The sequence below is a fragment of the Daucus carota genome, chromosome 1 (genome assembly GCF_001625215.2).
Source record: "Daucus carota subsp. sativus chromosome 1, DH1 v3.0, whole genome shotgun sequence".
NCBI lineage: Eukaryota > Viridiplantae > Streptophyta > Magnoliopsida > Apiales > Apiaceae > Daucus > Daucus carota.
The window spans coordinates 20,416,246-20,433,182 of record NC_030381.2 but is presented as its reverse complement, the minus strand read 5'-3'; the positions used below and the strand labels follow the sequence as shown (position 1 = coordinate 20,433,182).

At 33.0% G+C, this 16,937-nt stretch overlaps 1 protein-coding gene across 2 annotated transcripts; it reads right to left on the bottom strand.

The window, feature by feature from the left end:
- Nucleotides 1-6,703: 6,703 nt before the first annotated feature.
- Nucleotides 6,704-16,579, bottom strand: LOC108205336 (S-adenosylmethionine carrier 1, chloroplastic/mitochondrial). 2 transcript variants are annotated; one of them, XM_064092773.1, is made up of 14 exons: nucleotides 16,412-16,552; nucleotides 16,231-16,304; nucleotides 15,585-15,692; nucleotides 15,224-15,310; nucleotides 12,090-12,162; nucleotides 10,869-10,959; nucleotides 10,154-10,207; nucleotides 9,962-10,057; nucleotides 9,622-9,711; nucleotides 8,820-8,871; nucleotides 7,630-7,691; nucleotides 7,407-7,487; nucleotides 6,920-7,048; nucleotides 6,704-6,829 (listed from the first exon to the last, which is right to left on the bottom strand). In XM_064092773.1, exons 2-13 carry the CDS (start codon nucleotides 16,274-16,276, stop codon nucleotides 6,920-6,922), a joined length of 969 nt encoding a protein of 322 aa, XP_063948843.1. In that variant the 5' UTR covers nucleotides 16,277-16,304; nucleotides 16,412-16,552; the 3' UTR covers nucleotides 6,704-6,829. The 2 variants fall into 2 exon arrangements, with proteins under 2 accessions (XP_063948843.1, XP_063948842.1); XM_064092772.1 differs by having other exon boundaries at nucleotides 6,704-7,048; nucleotides 16,412-16,579.
- Between the last annotated feature and the right edge of the window lie 358 nt (nucleotides 16,580-16,937).

Genomic DNA, 16,937 nt, shown 5'->3' with positions numbered 1-16,937 from the left:
CTTATGATTTTTCTTTTCTGTATGAAAATTTGAATGTTATATTTTTATTCAGAAAGAAAATTTTAAAAATAAGTTATAGAACTATGTTTTATAAGAGCATTAAAGTGCGTGTCGAACAATGAAAAAGAAACTCATATAATTAAATGAGACAGAATGAGCAATACATAAAAATTAGAAAAATAATACATAAAAATTAGGGTTCAATACATGAATTATACACACGCATAGTTCCCATGAATTATACACACGCATAGTTCCCAAGTTGTATACACACGGCACCATTGCTTCTCTGCAAGTATAGTTCTATAAATTATTTTTTAAATTTTATTTTTTGAATTAATTATCAAATTTTTATTAAAAAATCTTAAAAATAAGTTATATAACCATATTATATAGAAGAATCAAAATACATGTATAATTAAATTGACCGCCTGAGTATGTATTTCAGGATGGAATTTTCAGAAATACCTGGATGCTCAGTGCTCACCACGGCCCCAGAAAGAACCATGGATTCCTGTTTCAACTACCTGCAGTCATCCTGTAGATTTTTGTTTATTTACTGAAATATCATCCACAATTATGTTAGTCCCCTGTATGGCTGTATTCTTCAGATATATACAGGTAAATTCATGCAGCATACAGCTACACCGGCGAAAATCAGGTATCTTTGTCTGTATTTTGAAAAGATTGTTGGTTAAACTTGTTAGTAAAAAACAACGTTGGTTGATTAACAAAATAGTGAAGAGATTAATAGATTTTTTAACAGTAAGCTCCAAAATCAAAGACGAAAGTGTAAAGATATGTACGAGACGGAGCTGGTATAAATAAACAATCTTGCATGAATACAGAGTAGCAACAAGTTATTAATTTTTTATCATCAATATCCAAGGTGGATATAAGCTGATATGAATACTGTAGACAAATCTAATTGATGCACAACTGTAGCAGAAGAAAACACAAAATTGTACTACAAATTTTAACTAAAAGCACTGTATCTAAATCTAAACAAAATCAACTGGCGTGGTGCTAACGGTTGCATGATGTCACATAAAGGAGCTAGTACAAAAAGAATAATTTGATTCATCTACGGAACAAACATATACTTAAGCATATTTGTATGGATTATACAGTAGTTGTGAGAAAAACTTTATGCTTAAAGTATGATAAATATTGTTTAAGTTCCTCTCTCTAAGGTGGAGAGAGAATGTAGTTGTTGGCAAACAAACATCATTCCTTTTTGTCTCTGTCTTCTTGTAGGTGCAGATGACTAGTGTATCATTTCGCTACTTTCTTCTACTCCTTCCTCTCTTTGTTCTAATTTTCCCTCCATCCATTTTAAAACAATAAAATATAGTTAAGTCTATTTGTTAAGCTCGTAAGAAAACTTACCGTTAATAATACATTTACTCCTTTCATCCCACTGAATTTTTAAACAATTTTCTTTTAAAATATTTCACTATCTTCTTTTTCAAATATATTTATCAGATATATATGGCTCTTACCACTTTCTCCATTTTATTTACTTTTTCTTATTATCTTATACTATTTTATATATATTTTTTAGTTCCGTGTTCAACCCAATATAAGAAATTCAATGAGACCCGGGAGTATTTTTATTCGTCAATTATGTTATGTATAATCACTAATATTATCTTTGCACGAGTCCATGTGTCTCAGGCTCTCAGCTATATTTTTACACTTTTTTTTATCTTACAATTTTCTTTTCACGGTTTTAGCCGACGAAAAAGTTGCAACTGAATCAGAAAACCAAGCACCCCCATAATTTGATACTGGGTATCGTAAATTACTCCCGGTTATTAGTTAAACGGGGGACAATCGATATGATTCTGCAGCAACTTTATAAACGCGTAAATAGTAATTTCTTTTGTATTGTTTTCGGGGTCATGATGGCTACACCATCCTTTGTTGCCTCCCTCTATCGTTCCATCATGTCCTATAAATACACCAAATCTTTATCATCTTCAAATTATTTTCATATCTGCTCAATTGCTTAATCATGTCAATCAAAATGCACCGGATGATGTTAATACATGTAATGTAATCATACTACTTTTCAATTTTGTACAACACTTGTTTATTTGTGCATGTGATCTGAGCACAATACATTGATGTTCACGGTTAATCAATTAATTTTGCTTGTTTATATTGGTTCTAACTTCTAAGAGCATTCATATTCCATCCCTCAAACCCAACCCCATCTCTATATTTTAAGAAATTTGTTAATTTTGGGGGAAATGCACACTACATCCGGAACCCCAAAATAGGGCTTAGTTTTGGGGACTCAAACTAAATCCTCATATTTGAGGTTTCACTGTTCATCCCCATACACTATTCATCATCCATTTCATTATTATTTATTAGATATTAATGTTTTGTGTTATAAATTTTTTTAATTTTGTGCAAGTTCTCACATTTATATTAATAATATTAAATTATTGAATTAAAATTCCAATATTGCAAATAATTTTTTTTAAAAAAATTCAAAATTATTTGAAAAATGTTAAATATAATAAAAATAATGAAACATATAAATATATAAAAAAATAAAATTAAAATTATAAGTAAAAGAGAACAAGGTTTAGTAAAAAGAATGAGAATAGGGATTGAATATGGGGAATGGGTTGGAAGAAACTTTTGAAAATTTGTTAAATATTTTGAGGAATTACTATTTTTAGTAAGTTTTCGGGGTTGAGGATGAGGTGCCAAATGGGAATACTCTAATGTATCAAATGGCAAGTTTGATCAGGGATGTTTGTTTTAACTTTTTTTTAGTTTCTCAATTTATAAATTAGAAATAATTTATTTATGTCGTTTGTGTAAATAATTTATAAATGAATTTCTGATTTATTTATAAGTGAGAAGTTGAAAATCATAACTTTTCTAGTCGCTTGTTTTTATTTTAAAATTCTGATTTTACAAAATGTATTGTATTAATATTTTTTGTACCTGGTTTATAGACATAAAAAATCTTGTCTTAACACAAAAATCAAATTTTACTTCTCATTCAGAACTAACTTTTCATTTATGAGAGCAATTCCAATGCACTCATTCCTTACCTATATTTGATCTACATGTACAAGATTTGAGGATTGAGAACAAAAAGAGCTCCTCCAACGCAACTCTCTATCCCCTATTAATTTTAGGTGAGAGAAAGTTCAACCCCTTAGAGCATCTCCAGCAGATTAGCTAAATGAGATCCTAAGTTATAATTTTAAGGAATATGCACAATAAACCACTCCAGCAGAATCTCTACTCATTCCCTAAATGTTAGGATCTATCTCCCATTCCTCATAAATAGGTAATCCCTAACTCATTCCTCATTTGATTTTTAATGATTAAATATTCAAATCTTACCTTTTGTGCACTCTTTCCCATATTATTTTTTGTTATCTTCTTGTTAAAGGAATTTGAGTTTAATATTATAATAATAACATGGAACACAAATAAGGATCATTGTTGGAGTTGTCAATCAACATAGAGTCTCTATATTTTAGAAATTGAATTGTTTATCATATATTTAGAGAACTTCTTTAAGACACTGCTGGAGATGCTCTTATTTGAGGGATGAAAAAGCAACTCCCTGTATGCTCCATGTCATCACCAGCTCATATCTCCTCTTATTTTTTTGTTATTTATTAGTGCAATCTTTCTCTCTCATTGAGTTGTATATATAGATTTAAAATATAGGGAATCAAATAGGGAACACCGTTGGAGTAAAATAGCTTTTTGATCCTCAATATTTTAGGTAACCATTAATATATAATATTTTAGGGGTTGAAAATAGGGAATTGCATTGGGCTTGCTCTGAGTAATAAACAATTTTTTTAAAATTAAACAAAAAAAAAAACCTTCAATCTTTTCTATCTCATTAAATTATCTTTAAGAAAATTATACTCTTAATTCATATGAAGCAGATTTTATGGATTTTGCTAATTGTGCTAGTCTTTTTGCCAGCATGTCGAATTTAGGGGTTTTAGATGTTTACTGTCTTGGTTTTTGATGTTTTTGCTATTTGGGTTCTTTGCTTGATGTAGAAAATAATTAGTTGTTTGTAGTTCTATATTTTTTTTGCTATATGTCATGGTATTAAGGTATATGTTTTGTTATTCCCTCAATCTCAGACGATTTCATTTACTTTTCAATCCAGCTCTAGTAAACATCAAAGTGGCATCCTTAAGCAACAAATGAGTGAGGGTTTTGCAATTTTTAAAAAATCTTTAATTAATTATCGATAAAATCCTGCAAGATCTAAGAAACTCCGGATGCCCTTAACATCAACAAGTTGAGAAAGTTTTTAGATCACCTCAATTTTTTCTTTGTCAACTTGGATGCCACGCTCGGAAATAAGATGACCAAATACTACTCATTTATTAACTATGAAGTGCATTTTTCCAGTTTAAGATCAGATTTACCTCTTCACATTATTTAATCACTTTAGAAAGGTTATGCAAATATACATCAAAATCAAAATCATAAATACTGAAATCATCTTTAAAAACTTTCGTAATAGACTTAATGAAATTAGAAAATAAAGATGTCATGCAAAGTTGAAAAGTAGTAGGTACATTGTATAATCCAAAAGGTACCTTTCGTTATGCGAAAGTACCGTATGGACATGTAAATGTAGTCTTTTCCTGGTCATCAAAATGTATAGGGATCTGGAATAACTCTGAATACCCATCTAAATAGCAAAAGAACTTATGTTTAACAAGTCTTTCAAGCATTTGATCAATGAATGGGAGAGGATAACAATCTTTTTTTGTGGCGGTGTTTAACCTGCAGTAGTCAATGCACATTTGCCAATATGTGATAACTCTACTGGGAATTAATTCATCTATATTATTCTTTATTAATGTGCTACCTCCTTTTTCAGGAAATACTTAAACCAGGCTTACCCTTAGAATCAGAAATTGGGTAGATGATGCCCGCATCAAGTAATTTTATCACTTTCTTTTGAACTACTTCTTGCATGTTAGGGTTCAAGCGACATTATCCCTGTACGCAAGGCTTATGATCATCATCAAGATTTATCCTGTGCATTCAAAAGCTTAGGCTATGCATTCAAAAGTTTAGGCTAATCTAATCATCAATACAATATCCAATAGCTTTTTTACTCATACGCAACACAGTGAGAAGCTTAAAAGTTTGATTATCATCAAGTGTTAAACTAATAATCACAGGACAAAGACTCATCGCCATCAAGAAACATATACGTAAGATTAGCCGGGGTGGCAATATCAGACACGACACGAACCCGCAACCCCGATTTACTGAGACAAAATCCGAAAGTAACCGAAAAACCACCCGATCGACACGAAATGGACCGGATATGACCCGAAATTAGAATTTCGTTTCTAATAACTTCAATTTTCAGTTTTATTTAATTTCAAGTGATTTTAACTTGACCCGAAATCAACCTGATTGCTGACATGAACACGATCCATTACCCGAAATTACCACCCCTGAGATTAGGTAGTAAAGGTTTTAGCTCTTGTTTCTTCATATGAGTTTATCACAAGAAGTAATAGAGTTTGTTACCTCGCAATTCCTTGGACCTTACCATTCAACTCCAGAATTAATGAATCAATTTCGGCATATGTCCTTCTCCTTCTAAAGTTTCAAGTATAAGAACCGCTTCAAATAAATCATTCAGGAGAACTTGTGGTAGGTCATTCTCGACAATTTCACTATGACATCTATCCTATCCTGAAACAAGTATTTTCTAAGAAAGGGGATTTAAGAGTGAAGGTTAGAGAAAAAAAATTGTATTATTTAAATGACATCACATATTCAGATAATAAATCTTTTAAAATAAAATAAACCGTGTGCTCGGTGATTATATTTTGAAAACAATGTACCCGGAGCTTTCCTCTAAAAGAAAAATATTATTCAGAGGTATCATGGCAGAGGTGAATTCATAATAAAAAGTCTTAATACAGGATAAGTGTGATTGGTTTAATATATTGTTAAACAATTATTAAAAAAATAAAAAAGGTGGCTTACAAGCTAAAAAAACAAAGCTTAGTAGAAATGCAGCAAGTACAATACAACTGTTGAATGCGTCATGAAAATCCCCACATCATCTCTCACAATCTTACGCTGCAGAGAGTTTAAGAAGAAAGGAGACATGCATTGCATATATCCCACATTGTTGTCAAAATGTACGAAACACACGCTGTGCTGCAGCTGTTACTATTTGTTATGATTATCAACATTATAGGCTGGCCAAGGCCCATCTCCAGCCCATCTGCAGCAGGCCCGGCCATATGACAGTAGACAGCTCACTCCTCAACTCGCCCCACAGGCCCACCTCCATAAATACGCCAAATATAACCTCAGTGCATGCGCACATTTTGTACACTATGTACATGGATTTCGAGACGCTAAAAAACAAAATATACCATTTCGTATTATTCTACTTTGGCTTGTATTTTTTTCCTGGAAAAAACGATTTGCTTCAGCAAATTGGGCTTATTTTTCAGAAATAAGAACTAATTTCTATAAAAAAAAAAAAGTACATAAATTTATTTTTTTTTGAAATAAGTACTTATTTTTTTATCAAATAACAAATGTGAAACACATCTTTAACATTTATATTCAAAAAAATTCTAAAATACTGATGTTTTAAAAAAAAATACAAGAACTTATTTTATCAAAAAAAATTGGTTGCCAAAGCACCGAATGTTAAACACAAGTACTTATTCAAAAAATGGAGGGGAAAACCATGCCCATTATACACTACAGTGACTAAACAAACTTTCCAGGGGTATCTGAAGTTTTTTCTTTCCATTGTTGAAACTCCCATCTCCTATACAAAAATGATATCCAGGAATTATAATGCTACAAAATTTAATATTGTACAAGAAACCTAATTTGTATGCAGAATGAAGCTCTCCACCTAATCTTTCTTTGAGTCTAAGTTTTGATGTGTCGAGTGCCTCTCTGCCAGCAACCTCTTTGTACTCTCTAGAACACCAAAGAATATTGATCCCCCAATACCTATCCACAGCACTCTTGGCCCAATGCCCTGAAACCACAGAATAATTATGAAACTTGTGTGTTTCTCTATTTCGGGATTCTCTCCCGCTAGGACTGTCTTTACTGATTGCTAGTACTTCAATGTTGCAACAAATTTATGCTATACAAATTTCACTTTACTCGGATATAAGGTGAGAAGAACTCTGCATATCTCGTAATACCTTAGTATTTAAGTTCCTCTTATACCTTAATTATTATAGAAGCTTCATCAAATCTATTACTGTACTCTATCTTCTTTCTTTCACAGCATATATATATATTACAATTAAATCCACTTGATTGTGGTAAAGTGAAGGGGACTAGCTTAGTATGTATATTAACAAAATTTGGTAAAGCTATAAGCGAACCTTTATGAGGGCAGGAGGACCTTCCTCTCTGATTATAGTTTGAACGCAATCAACTATTCCTTTGTACTGGTTTCCTGATCCCTGCAAAAATAGCAGAGAAAATGCTATATCTTACCAGCATAATGGGAAAAACTAATAAAATGCATCCTAGCCAGATGCTTTTGAACGCCATGCAGCAGAATTTAAAAGAGATGAAAGGGTTACTATAATCTATAGGACATACCTGTATCATTAACCTTGTTTTTATCACATCAAGTGGTGTAGTTATAGCTCCAGTAACTGCACCTGCAATAGACCATTTCATACACATACCATAAGTAATCGATTGCATGTGTGAACTCATTTGGGAGTTTCCGTTTAATGTTATGTGAGACCTTCACTGTTAACCAAAAGGTGCTGATGAAAACCAAGTAAAATAAAGTTAAACAATTTAGCTCAACAGAGTTTTGCCATTAGCCCAATACTTGGATGTTATATAAACTATAAATAAAGGGTTTTTCAGTTGTCCATGGTCTCAATTACCTTAATAAAATTTATGCAAGTTAATGTTGATAAACTGACAAGTTAATCAAGAAGATTTAAATAATTTCAAGAAAGAAAAAAGAGAAAGAATTTCATTTGTGCTGATTAAATTTTGAAAGTCATGCAATAACAACTATCAGATGTACAGATATAATCTGTACCGTGCTTTATTTAATGCTTTGCAGGTTTGCATGATGTTTAAAACATAAACAACACTCCATAAATTCAATTAGCATTTCATATTGGGAAAACTCGGTACTATGCACAATGAATCTTCCAACATTCTTCCATATTCTTGTCACACACTTTGAGCCTGCAGAAATCCAATGGAATTTTACGACTCTAGATCTTTAGACTCCAATAGTCGAAGATTAATGGCCAGCACCTTAAAAGTTCATTAACAAAGGTAATGTAAAAGAGACTATAGTTATTGACAAGGGGGGGAAATCATAAGACTTCTCAGAGGCTAGGAAGAGGAAGAGGATGTGTACTCTTTGCTGGCTTCCAATTGATGCCATGTGGGGATCCACCAATTGTTGGATGTGCAAATAAAACATTTTTGTTTTCGGTGGTAAAAGATTCTCTATGTTGACATGCTGACTACACTTTTTAATGAATTTATGAAAGTTTGGAAGGGCGGAGCTCTGCCGACAACGAGTAAATCAGCAATTATCACTTAGTTGCCACAATTGATGTTGCCTTCATGTTAGTGACACGAGCCCGCTATACATCTTCCAGACTTTATTTGACATCTAGGTAGCTTACTACGTATAAGCAGAAATATAGGGTATGCAGAGAGCTTGATATTAAGCAAGATATCATTGAACAAGAAAACGAAACAATTAACCTATAGGAACTGAAAGACTATGTTCATAAATATAAAAAAATTACCAGCAAAAGCACCAATTATAGCATTTTCAGGATCATTTAGTTCTCTCTTCGCCTGAAAGTGGTGCAAAGAAGATTGTAATAATACACATGCGATCAAACTATAGAAATGCAAGTGTGCTACAATGTTATAAGGCCAGACATTTATAAATTAATTAATATTCCTGATCTGACAAGTCCTAAAAATTTCAAGCTGGTGAGTAGTCTAATTGGTTGCTTTCACTTGCTCAAAAATCAAACTATAGCATAATAATACTAGAAGCAGACTGCACTCTAATTGTTGGAAGCAATGACAAATATATCTGAATAAAAAAAATAGAGAATAATTTAAGAGGTGCATATAGATAATCTTACCATTCAGTAATGTAAAGTTTTCCTGTCAATACTAAAGACTAAGGAGACTAGATAGGTCAGAATTCCAACAGGTACTTTTTGGATTTGAAACAGTTACAGGCTGCTTAATGCGCCAATCTCATTTACCATACACAGAGAATACATTATTATTTGTAATTACAAGATGCAAGGACCATGAAAATATTAATACTAAATGTTATACAAATTATTGCTTATTACTTAACACAATAAGAGAAAGCTATATATCAAGTTTTTGTTGACTATGTACTGTGCCAGATTTGTATTGACAAATATGAGAAGTGAAACCACCAAGGCATGGACCATATAAATCTGTTTTTCCATTAACACTCAAGAGATTGTGCACTTGTTTATTTTAATGAACCAGTTAGCTTCCCTCGCACAAAGATATACCTTGGAAGAGAGGAGTGAAGATATGAAAAAGAGATATTACCGCCAGTTTATACCCCATTCGAAGTTGCTCATAGATGCAAAATTGCATTGCATCGAATGGCAAATCACGCAGCAAAAAAGATCCATAGCCCTGCACAATCAATAAAGGTGAAAGCTCGTCAGTCAATTATAATTATGCAACTATGTCTATCTTCATCAACCTTAAGTTGCTTATTAGTAACAACATCTGATTAGAGATATACTAAATAACTACAATAAAAATAAAATTTTGAAGGAATGCAGTACAGTTGGTCTTTTAGTAGAGAAGGGACGGGATGGAAAAATAGTATAGTATACAACTGCTGCCTCAAAATAAACAACAAAAAGAACTGAATGTATACCGCATATAACCCTTTGAAACCCTCACTGGAAAGAATAATGCGTACAGCATTAGGGGCTGAAGCAAATTGCCCGGTCTGCATCCTTTGCTTAACAACCTGGAAATATGAAGCATATCTTAGAAATCTTAAAACAAAATATAATAGTGGTGCAGAACCTGCACAATTACATCAAAATTAAATATTGTTATCTACCTCAGTGGGAACACGGATGAGAGAAGCAGCAAGCCCACCACAAGCACCTGCGCTCTACATGATTTTCAACACCTTTCGAAGTATTAAGAAATGGCTTGTGATTCACTAAGACATTAGTGATACGCCAGTTCATATAGTTAGAACCCCACTTTTATACTTAACAAAAAGCAAGGAACCGCAACAGCATGGTTGTAACAATGTACATATCCTCATGCCTAAGTATCACACTAAAAAAACACATATATTTCCGTGTGCCTCCGAGGTTTTCTGGAAGTTCTAGGAACATGAAATGGTAATGAAAATCCTTTTGAAGGAATAAATTCTTTCATACCCTTGTATTATAATTTCCCATGCTATACGTTCATAAGAAGAAAGTAAAACAAAGTTTATCTATCTGTCAAAGTCTTCCTACTAAGTAACAGATTCCAGGCTATAGTTGGAATCACAAAACAAAATGCTTCTACAGTGTAGAGTAATAGACTGCTCAATTGCAGCTATTGATTGGCTCCAGCCTCCACGGATACTAATATTGCAGAACAGTAGATAATTTTCTTCTGATTATTGTTCATAAAAAGGAAGCAAATTTACCAAATGTGTTTTTAAAGAAACAAACCAAAATTTTTATAATTGTTTTGACAAAGTTGTTGCATAATATGACTATTAAAAATGTACGTAAAGACGCATACCAGATGAATGTACGTAAAGAAACGCATACCAGATGAGCAAGAGCGCTAAGATCTTCAGGAAACATCTCCAACAGCTTCTTCTTTGCAGGTTCATAGACACCAATGAACAATGCAGAAGCCCTGCATAAAGAAATATTTTCATAAAATCATCTACTCCAGTAAAAAAAAAAGGTAATTGTCCATACCCTTTTTTCCTTGCAAATTTTTTACTAGAAATTAAATTGAAGTGAGGAAAAGCTGATCATGCGATTTTAGAAGTCTAAGACCAGCTTTTATTCAATACTTAAACAACGTATTTTTTTCTAACTTATAAGTGGGTACTGTTTTATGGAGAGGTTTACTTGTATCACTAAAAACACAACACTAAACTTATAAAAATGTAAAAAGAATTTATTTATTAGTTTGTCAATGAAGTCCAGGATAGGACTTTAGAATAAAGCTAGGAGCCTTAATTCTCAGATATTTTGTTTCAGATGAGTATTATATACACTGGCACCTACACATTGTATTTATGAACCCTGTACTTGCTGAATGCTGATTATTGTAATTATTTGATTTATTTCATGTGTCATTCCTTAAAAAAAATTGTGACCCTTCGTATCACATTATATCCTTTGGAAAATGCCGAGTGAAAAAGCTGGGATCAACATGTAGTTCATTAGAAACAGAAGATTCATTTATAACTTTGTGTTAGACCCTGTCCAGTTTATAGCCATCTGACAGTATCAGTTGCCTTGTTTGAAGTTCAGCAACAACAGTAAGCATAACAAAAGGATCATATTAACTTACTAAATATACAAACAGATAGCATCCTTGAGTGTACTGGCTTAACAACAAGTGTAATCTTAAAACTGATGTCTTGCGACAAAAAGTAGATAAACCCGTAAAAAAATATATAAACTCGTGAGATCCCACTTTTGTAAACAATGGGCAGCCAATGAAATTAATAATTGGTTATGTTTCCGAATAAATTACAAACATGCACAGAATTTTAGCATCACTAGATAGATGTAATATGCTCAGATTATCTGATTGACATTGAAATCTGCTGTATTTTGACATGTAGGGTCCAAGATGCATTTATATTGCAGTATTTGCAAACATAGTCAACCCACAGATGTGAATAAACGTATCATCAGATGAGCAAACAACTGAACTAAGGACCATATAATTTAGCTCAAGGAAAAGACAGCTTAAATGAATTGGAAGATGGATTAGCAACAAATGCTGATGAAGTTAACTGCACTTACGGTAGGACGCCAGCAAGATTTCCAGCTAGCCCAGAATATAGCCCCTTGAGGATTATCTGACCTCCACCACGGACTGCCTAATAAGAGCATTACAGATGCATAAGCTTTTAATCTGTCAAACATCCAATTTCACAATTATAACTTTTTTGAACATTGAGACGTTTATATGTACATACAAATTTTTGAGGAAGGTACTTAGCTTGATGGGGAATAATAACAAAAGGGATATCTTTTATTTACTAGTAGCTAATTTAGTTATATGTAAAATTAGTTTCAACTTAAAACAGGTTTAGTGTGTATCCTACTTATGATGGTAGTGACTATGTATGTTGACTGTGTGTACAATCTAGCTGTTAGTAGTTGCAGCTAGATATTATTGCTAGTTAGGTGGGAGTTGAACTACTAATTTTACCTGGCTGTGTTGGTCTGTGAACAGCCTATTTATATGCATGTATTAGCTCCTTATGGAGGCGGACTTTGATTATATATATAACTTCTTCTCTGAATATTGATAATGTATCAATTTGGGGATAGCTTGGGGTAGAGATTGTCCTGCGGTTCAATCTCCCGAGGTTTATAATCACTGTTCTTGTTGTGTTTATCATTATCTTGTTATTGTTATCTTATTCTTTATAATTGTGCTGCGTCAAATTGGCGTCAGAGCTAAAATTCTGGTTGTTATCATTGTTAAAGTTCATCCTACTGTTACTGTTCATCAGCTGCTGTATTCACCCTGATTTCTGTCCAAACCTGACCAATTCTACATATAATCCAGAAACCTAATTTCAGTCCTTGAATACCATTCCTCTTTACCAAACAATCAGGAATATAACACCATCATATCACTACCATGGCACCACCAGATTCAACCACTTCCATTTGCTGCCCAGTAACCTACAAAGCTGCACCACTCTTTTTTTTTTTAAACCTTTAAACACTAGGTTTCAGTTCTCACAACGCAATCCATACACTTACTAATTGAAACAAGCATCACACCCACAATTACTCACCAAAGCAGAAAAGATAACAGGTCTGGGAAAAGAGATCAAGAAAGATCATAGAGAGAAGCAACAGGGAGGAAAATTGACAAGAAAGAAAAAAGGAGAAAAAGAAACTTATTGAAAGCGGCTGCTTTTCTAAACTGCTGCTGCGTTTAAAACAAATATGTGCAGCCTTTGTAACCTCTGATCTACTGACTGTTCAGACCCTTAAACTTCTGAATTTGAGAAAATCAGCCCCAATTCTGTCTATTAAATCATGTCCAAGCGTATAAAGTCTGGAATTGAGATAGTAAAGGATAATATACACTGTCTTCAGGATGAATGTGATTCCTTACACTATGAGATTTATGCCTGTTATCATCGAAACAAGCTATTTGAATATGAGCTTACATTGAAGGAGTTAGATAAATCATATTATGAACTTGAAAACTTGAAACAAAAGTACAAAGTTCAATTGAGAAAAGAAGAAGAGGAAAAGAGTGAGAAGAGACAACAGAGGTTTTATGAAATGTTTATACCTCAACTTCTTAGCGGGAATCACAAATCCAATTTGGAGAAGGAAGAAATAGTCAAAGGAGATGAAATTGCACTGGAAATCAATCATGTTGAAGATAAAAATACAGAAAATCAGTTGCGCGAGGATAATGTGCTTGTTTCAGATTCTTTGGATTGCAAAGAGCACAAAACAGACATTTTTGTGGAATCTTTTGCAGAAAGTGTTCCAGTTGTTCAAGAGGAAAAAATGGCCGATGATGATATTATTGAGGTTGAACACATCGAGTTCATCATTCCAGAAATTTGTTTAAATATCCTTCACAGGCAGATCAGTTTCCAACGTTATTTGAGAACAGAGTTGATACTTTTGAAGAAGTGCATAAAGGTCTTTTTGGTTCCGTCGCAATCTTACATGACTCTTGCCTTCTACAAAACTCGTGGTCGAGTTTTTTCTAACAAGGGGAGAATGATGGGGAATAATAACAAAAGGGATATATTTTATTTACTAGTAGCTAATTTAGTTATATGTAAAATTAGTTTCAACTTAAAACAGGTTTAGTGTGTATCCTACTTATGATGGTAGTGACTATGTATGTTGACTGTGTGTACAATCTAGCTGTTAGTAGTTGCAGCTAGATATTATTGCTAGTTAGGTGGGAGTTGAACTACTAATTTTACCTGGCTGTGTTGGTCTGTGAACAGCCTATTTATATGCATGTATTAGCTCCTTATGGAGGCAGACTTTGATTATATATATAAAACTTTTCTCTGAATATTGATAATGTATCAATTTGGGGATAGCTTGGGGTAGAGATTGTTCTGCGGTTCAATCTCCCAAGGGTATTAATCACTGTTCTTATTGTTCTTATCATAATCTTGTTATTATAACCTTATTCTTGTCATTGTGCTGCGTCATAGCTTCATCTAAAAAAGTGCTCTTTTGAAGAGCTCAGCTAGTTTCACCACTCTTTATCTTTCTTACAAATAGTAAATCAAATCTTCGAGGAAGGACTTGGCTTCTTTTTAAAAAAAAATGCTCTTTTGAAGAGCTAAGCTAGTTTCATCACTCTTTATCTTTCTTACAAAGACAAAATCAAATATTTGAGGAAGGACTTGGCTTGTTTTAAAAAAAAATGCTTTTTTGAAGAGCTAAACTAGTTTTATCACTCATTATCTTTCTTACAAATACTAAATTACTTGCCACATGAATTTTAACTAACAAACAATAAGATGCTTCCTAGTTCCTCTCAGATTTTAATGGGAAGTTCCGGAATTTGAAGAAAGGAAAACATGGTATGACTGTTCTTATTATAATAGTAGAAAAAAGGTCTATGTGAAGGTTATGTGTAGACAAAATAAAGGACATTGTCACACAAATACATGAAGGTAAATGTTCCGAGCAGTTGGTACAGCATATTTAATTGGAGAACCACAAGCATGCTTTCGGTTTTTTGTAGAACTTAATTAGTGCAAGGTACAGCAAACCATTACCGTCGCCCCATGACCTATGATAAAATCAGTTGACCGTCTATACTCTTATTATCCAACTAAATGTTCTTCTTGAAGGGAACATTTAGTTGAATAAAGAAAAAAGAAACATAACAAGAATATGCATCGTCATATTTAAAAACAGTTCACTTGCCTGTAATCGCGTCTTTATTGTATCAATCGGATATAGAGCTGTCTCAACAACTACTCCAGCTGTGCCTCCTGCTATGAAACCCTCTGAAAAATGCCACAAGGTATTAACAAACAGTAAAATGTTATCATATTCATGTTAAATTTTGACAACGAAAAGGTTTCTGCTTTGAGAAATCTAGAAATTTACTTATAAATATTCAAATCCAAATACAAATTCGGATGTTAAATACTTAGATCTACAACTAGGTGGGAAGTTTGATATGTGTGACGGCCTTTGCAGTAAGCCTGGACCCTGAGTCAAAAACTAGACTTGATCAATTCAAATGAATAAAATTTTGGAATACTCTTACAAGCATACCAAATAGAGTTCGAAGAAAATCAAATGGCTTTTCCTCTCCTGTGCTCACTGATGCAAAAAAGTTCTTCTTTTGCAACTGCAGGCTCTGCAATTTCCTACTGGATGCATCTGCAAAACCATATCACCTGCTCTAACAAGAACCAGTAACATAAAAACTAAAGCATCACAAAATAAGCTTGTACATGAAGGAGGTTTCATACAAATCTTTATTTCCTTTATCAGTTAAACACCGAGACAATTCCACAAACACATACTCTACTAAGCTAGTTGGCTTCCACTTGATATAATAAATTACTATATTAAATAAAAAAATTTATACATCAAGCACATTAATCTGATCAAGCTAAACATATTCTATAAAGCATTCATATCCTCAAGAATATATCACAAAATACACGTATGGCTTTGGTTTTTCCCGAAAAGTAATCAAGCTTTAGAAATCAACACAAGTTAACAACAGCAATGCAATTCAGATGAATGTTGGAATATAAAACCAATAATATTCAATCACATAATTACAGCTTTTACTATAATTCACTAACTAAAAAGCAACAATCTTTACCAAGAGTTACAATTCTAATTAACAATTAAACCATAAAAAAATGTCAAACCAGTGCTTGAATGAAACATTGAGAGTATAGTTAACCTGAAGAAGAGCTTTTCATATCAACAGATAATGTAAGGGGACCCATCACCTCCCAACTCCAAGAAGCCTAGTGACTGTACATGTGTTTCATATTCAAGAAAACATTATAGTATTTGTACCACCTTGGACAAAGCAAACACTTGTCTGGACACAGAGAGAGAGAGAGAGAGAGAGAGATTACCAATATGGTAGTTTTGATACACTTGGGTTGTGGGTGAGGAAGAGGATAAACAGTTGCAGAGTGCTGGAGCCTGTGCACACAGTTACACACAGAATCAATTAGCTAACTCTGCTGCAATTAAGAAGAACTGGGCTGTCCATCTCAAAGCCCATAAATTACAGTACGGGTCCAATTTTTATTTCTGTCACGTTTTGATAACAAGATTTTAGTTCACCTCATGTATTTTAACTGTCGATATTTTAATGAACGGTCCGAGGGTGTGCCATGGGCACATGCACCAAATTTTATAAATTGGATTTTGATTGGCTTCTATTTCTTTATAATGGTGAACTCCTGCAAATTCACGAACTACCTCAATAAAAATTCCAAACTCACGGAATTTGATGCTTAACATGTGCTCATGAACACACTAGACAAACTCTTTAATAAATAACGAACAAGTAGCATTCCGGTTCCCAAATAATGATGTTAATATTTTTGTTGTTTAGATATAAAATTTAAGAAATAAAACAAAATTCAGAAGGAT